The sequence below is a fragment of the Lactuca saligna genome, chromosome 7 (genome assembly GCF_052625555.1).
Source record: "Lactuca saligna cultivar CGN05327 chromosome 7, ASM5262555v1, whole genome shotgun sequence".
NCBI classification, from domain to species: domain Eukaryota; kingdom Viridiplantae; phylum Streptophyta; class Magnoliopsida; order Asterales; family Asteraceae; genus Lactuca; species Lactuca saligna.
Window position 1 is genome coordinate 73,412,049 of NC_136423.1, and position 6,140 is coordinate 73,418,188.

The 6,140-nt window shown below is 42.3% G+C and overlaps 1 protein-coding gene across 1 annotated transcript; it reads right to left on the minus strand.

The window, feature by feature from the left end:
• Nucleotides 1-4,034: 4,034 nt before the first annotated feature.
• On the minus strand, nt 4,035-5,078 carry LOC145007059 (uncharacterized). The gene has a single exon (XM_078966060.1). It carries the CDS (start codon nt 5,076-5,078, stop codon nt 4,035-4,037), a length of 1,044 nt encoding a protein of 347 aa, XP_078822186.1.
• Between the last annotated feature and the right edge of the window lie 1,062 nt (nt 5,079-6,140).

Sequence of the window (6,140 nt, forward strand, 5' to 3'; positions counted from 1 at the left end):
CTAAGTGTAATATATTGTGATTGGATCCTAGCCTTAATATTACATTTGGGTGTCTTATTAAGGATCCTAAATATCTAATCTAAACTTACTTTCTTCTTTCAGATGTCTTCCAACACTAATGCTTCAGGCTCTAACCCAACTGGTTCTTTCTCTCTCATGAATCTTTGTGGGAGGGTCATCTTTGATGGTTCCAACTTCATGGATTGGATTAGGAACATCAGGATGGTTACTCGTTACGAGGACAAGGAATATGTCCTCGATAAGGAGTTAAAAGAACTTGATGAGTCTACTGCTACTCCTGAGGAGATCGCTGAATTCAGGACTCATGAGAGAGATGCTACTAAGGTGGCATGTATCATGATGGCCACGATGACAGCCGAGCTCCAAAAGTCGTATGAAGATTTCTACCCTTTTGAGATGCACCAAGACCTGATGGAAAGGTACCATCAGAGTGCTCGTCAGGAGCGGTATGAAATAATCTCCTCCATAATAACTACCCGCATGAAGGATGGTGAATCTGTCACGGGCCACATGCAAAAGATGCAAAGGTATGTGGACCATTTGCTGAAGCTGAATGTTAACATCCTCGAGGAGTTAGCAATTGAAATCATTTTGCACTCCTTGCCTTCTTGTTATGATCATTTTCGAATTACATATCATATGAACAAGGAGGAAGTTACCCTCAGCAAGCTTCAAGGACTCATGAAGACCGCTGAAACCGGTCTTAAGGGTAAAGCGGTTGTTACCTCTACTACTCCTACTCCAACATCTACCCCTGTTTTACCTATTGGGCAAGGCAAATAGAGGAAGAGGAAGCACCCTTCGAAGGGTACCAAGGGAAAGTCTCTTGAAGGCTCCTCATCAAAGACCAAGAACGGTTCTGCCACTCCTTCTGCCATTCCCAAGGATGCTGAATGCTTTTATTGCCATGAAAAGGCACACTGGAAGCGAAACTGCCCTAAGTACTTGCAGGATCTAAAGGATGGGAAAGTGAAACCCACCTATGTAGGTATTTACACTATATTGTCTAATTACTCAACATACTCTAACTCTTGGGTGCTTGATACAGGATGTGGTATTCACATATGTTCTGATTTGCAGGGCCTAAGAAGAAGTGAGGATGTGGAGCACGGGAAGATAAACTTAATCATGGGGAATAGGAAGGCTTCACTTGTTTCCAAGATTGGAGTTTATACTTTGTTGCTTAATAATGGGTTAAAATTAGATTTGAATAAATGTGTGTACTCGTTTGAAATGGCGAGGAATATTATTTCTTTTCATGCTTTGTACAAACAAGGTTTTACCTTTTCGTTTGATAATGAATGTGGTGGTATTAATGCTTTCTTTAATAATGTGTTTTATTTTAAAGCATTACCTTGTGATGGTGTGTATGAAACTGTGTCGATTGTAGACAACTTAGGAAATAATGTGTTGTATATTGATTCTTCTACTAGCCTAGATAAAGCATCATTGTGGCATTGTCGTCTTGGACATGTAAACAAGAAACGCATATGCCAACTCCAAAAGAGTGGAGTCTTGGAATCATTTGACCTTAAATCGGATGATAATTGTGAATCTTGTCTACTTGGAAAGATGACAAAATCACCCTTCACTGGAACTTGTGAGAGGGGTGAAGGTTTGTTGGACCTAATACATACTGATGTATGTGGGCCATTCAAAACCGCCACAAGGGATGCTAATCGGTATTATGTGACTTTTATTGATGATTTTAGTAGATATAAGTCCGAAACCTTTGAAAGGTTTAAGGAATTCAAACAGGAAGTAGAAAATCAATTGGGCAGGAACATTAAGATGCTTCGATCCGATCGAGGTGGTGAGTATCTTAGTACCGAGTTCCTTGACTATCTTAAGGAGTGTGGGATTGTCTCACAATTGACTCCTCCCAGGACACCACAGCTGAATGGTGTAGCTGATAGGCGTAATCGAACCTTGTTGGACACCCAGTAGTGGCTGGTGGGGACCGGGGTATGGAGCTCGGATGTGGGTGCTCTTGGCGAGCATGCTGACAATACCCCCACAAACAATCTTTCCTGATCGGGATGCGCTAAGGCGGATGAGCTTGTGGCACAGAAACCGACCATAATGAGGAATGAGGTTATTCTCGGGATGGGTCATTGCATAAAGGATTTTAAGTTCCAACGCACTAATGGTGCTTCGCTCCTCTCTAGGGGCGACGAGCGAAGCAATGATTCTGTGAGCTACCTTAATCATAGGATGGATAAGTGATGAGGCTTTATCAGCGCTAGAGACATATGGATGTAATTGGGTGAGCTGGGTCCACCAAGTCATGTCATAGTATCCTTGGATTGGATCAGTGGGGCCAAATGTGTTTTCCGTTGGGGCCCCCACAATGGCATTGATTTGATCCAAGGAGATCTCATAGTCTTGATTCATTAGACGGAAGTAGACGATCCCATGATCTAAATAAACTGAGGATAGAAACTCAGCAGTTGGGACTTTATAGCTAAATTCATGGACCCTCAACAAGCCGTGCCACCCTATGTTGCGAAACAGGGTTTTGACTTGATTGTAAACATGCAACTCTTTCAAAGTTGGAACATGCGCGAATTTTTGGATGGCATGACCTCGTTTAAGGAATGACTCAAGTTTGCCTTGTTGAACTGGGCCAAGACATACGACACCAAAATGAGACGGGTCGGCTGGGGGTGTTGGGGACCTAGATGGAGGTGAGGGAGATCTGGATGGAGGTGATGGAGATCTAGGCTTCTGACGGCGGGCGGATGATTTGGTTTGTCTTGGTCTTTTGGAAGATGTAGCTTCCATAGTCAAGTTTGGGACAGATTAAAAGTCAACGGGTCAAAATGTCAAAAAGTCAACTGTTGACGGGTCCAGTCAACTTTGAACTTGGCCACCAAAATTTCGCGGGAAATTTGGATTTCAAAGATTTCCAACTAAGAATCAAGTCCAAATAGACCACACTTTCAAGTATTTGACTCAAGAACACAAAATTCAAAGATTAGGAGTTGGAAAGAATTTACCGAATCGTGTGTTGGATCGTGTTGTTCTTGATGGAAAAGATCTTCTTTAACCTCCCCAAGCTTGCCCCTTTCAAGATTGAGACACTAAAACACCAAAATCAAGTGAGAATTTTCGAATCTAGGGTTTGTCAAAACCCCCAAATCCACCATTAAAATGCAAGAAAATGGTGTTTAAGATGGAGAAGATGAAGTGTAGATGATGAAAATCAAACCTTTTTATAGATGAAAGTCAAAATTTTGAAGAAATTGAAAGGTATTTGATGAAAATCGGAGCTAAGGTTTTTGTTGGGAGAGAGGGGCTGTTAGGAAGTGAAAGTGGGGATAAATGAGGTCAAGTCCCGATTTTTTTCTTTAAAAAGGGTCTGAACTACTGCGCGAACACGACCCGTGTCTCCCCAGGCTAAATTGACACGCCCCGTGTTGGGGGGGTTTATGCTGTGTTATGTACGAACACGACCCGTGTTGGGTCAAGGCCAAAAACAACACGACCCGTGTTGCTCTCTGGAAAAATTTGGGACTTTTTTTGGACGAACAATACCCGTGTCATTTGCAGGCCAAAATGGGACACGACCCGTGTTGGTCTCTGTAAGAATTTGGGACTTTTTTGCATGGACACGGCCCGTGTTTCATTAAGGCTAAGAGGGACACGACCCGTGTTGGTCCCTGGATGCTAATCCTCACTTTTTGAACTTGAAAATTTCCTCTCTTAGAAATGAAATACTTTTGCATTTCTAGGTCCGTTTGGTGATTTTAAATCATGATTGAATGCATTTGGAACATTGAAAACCAAAAACTCAAAGAAATGGAAATTGTTTTTAAGTAAAAGACAGAAATACCCCCGGGTTGTCTCCCGGTTAGCCGCCCTTGTTTCAAGTCGTTGGCTCGACTTTGCCCCCACAAATGCTTCGTTCTAAGTATTTGGGCCTCTCCAACACATCAATCTTCTTGGCACCTCCTTCAACGGAACTTTCAACCTTCCTTTGGCTTTCTTTTTGCGCATAAACCAAAAAGGACTTAACCCTTTAATATCAGAGATTGTCCACACCATCCTTTTTGGTATTTGTTTAGCATGGTTATCAACTCACTCTCTTCCTTCTTTGATAATTTATTTGAGTTGATGACCGGTTGAGTGCTCTCCTTCTCGACATGTATTTGCTTTATAGGGCCCAGTGGAGTTTTTGCTCTCAAATCTTGTGCTTGTTCCACCGGTGGAAGGAATTTGGCTTTAGTGGTGGGTGACTCTACTTCTCTTCCATCAATCCACACGTGCTTATCATCCTTGAATTTCAAAATCTCCAGCACCTCCTCGTTTGTACCGCACTCCTTTGCAAGTTCTTTGGCTTTGTACCTGTCTAATTTTTGTGACAAGACTAACTCCACAAAATCATTGTTAGTCGAGTTTAAGCTCTTTTCAGCCAATGGCTGGATCATATTCACAAAATTAACAGATTGAACATCAGAAGGAACCTTTTTTTCTTCATGAACATTGAAGTTCATAACTTCACCGTCAAATTCCATACTTAAAGTTCCATTGTAGACATCAATTTTTGTTTTAGAAGTTTTAAGAAAAGGTCTACCCAAAAGTATGGAACTTGAACTTGGAGAGTCATCATCTCCCATATCTAAGACATAAAAATCAGCCGAGAAGATAAATTCATCGACTTGCACTAACACATCCTCTAGTACACCCTTTGGGTGTACCACAGACCGGTCATCAAGTTGGATGATCACACCGGTTTTGCTCAATGTTCCTACACCAATTGATTTGAAGAGAGAATATGGTAGGACATTTACGGATGCACCTAGATCGAGCATGGCTCGAGGTACATGAAGATTCCCCAATTTGCAAGGTATGGTAAATACACCGGGATCCTTACACTTAGGGGGCATCCTCTTTTGCAAAACCGCGGATACATGCTCCCCAACTGTTACCACTTGATTTCCTTTTAATTTCTTTTTAGATACACAAAGATCCTTAAGGAACCTTGCATATCTAGGTACCTGCTTGATGGCCTCAAGGAGTGGAATGTTGATTTGAACTCTCTTGAACATTTGCATGATCTCACTCTCCTCCCGTTCTTTCTTCGTGCTCCTTAATCTTTTGGGAAATGGAGCAGGTGTGGCTTTAGACTCAGTGATGAAGGGCTTCTTTTTGATTGTTTTCTCTTCCTTCTTCTCTTCTTTGGTTGCTTCTTCGACCACTATTTATTCTTTATTTTGATCAACCGGCACTTTTGGACCATCATAGCTCTTTCCGCCTCTCAATGTGATGGCACACACATTGTGCCTTGGGTTTGTTTCAGTTTGTGCAGGTAACTTTCCTTGAGATTCTAATTTGCTTACAGAACTGGCAAGTTATCAAACTTGTTTCTCTAAGTTCGTTATGCTTGCTTTTGTCTCTTGTTGGAAAGCTTGTGTACTAGTTGCCAAACTCTTTACTATGTCCTCTAAGGACATACTTGATGAACCCGATTGTTGAGGAGGGTGTTGTGGCTGCCTTGGCTGGAAGTTTTGTGGTGGAAAAGGTGGTCTTTGCTGGTATTGATGTGGTTGACTTGGTTGATTATTTTTCTGTTGATGTCCTCCCCAACCTTGATTGTTACTCCATCTTTGATCACCCCGTGGCTGCTCATATCCCCTTTGATTAGACCCAAGAAAACCTCCCATGACTTTTGCTTCTTCATAATCTTCCTCTTGGAGTTGTGGGCACATATCAGTAGGATGCCCCACTTGGGTGCAAATACCGCACGGGCGGGGTGTGGACTGCACACCTTTGTCTTTGGCTAACATCACGACTACTTTCGTGAGCTCGGACAATTGAGCTTCAATCTGAGGAGTTTGTACTTCTTTTACACCCCGGGGTGCATCCGTGTACCATTCTTCATCATGGCTTGAATGTTTGGAATCTTCAGCCATGTTCTTGATTAGATTTCGGATCTCAGTTGGGGTTTTATCGGGCAAAGATCCACCACTAGAGGCGTTAAGAAGCCTTCTTTCCATTGGAGTCATTCCTTCAATGAAATATTGAAGGAGTTGGTATTCGGTAATTCCATGCTTTGGGCATCGAGCACAAAGTTTCTTGAATCGATCCCAATATGCGTGAAAAGCTTCTCTCTTGTG

Excerpts from the sequence above, each read along its gene's own strand:
- LOC145007059 (XM_078966060.1), bottom strand. The coding sequence starts at position 5,078 with ATGCAAATGTTCAAGAGAGTTCAAATCAACATTCCACTCCTTGAGGCC.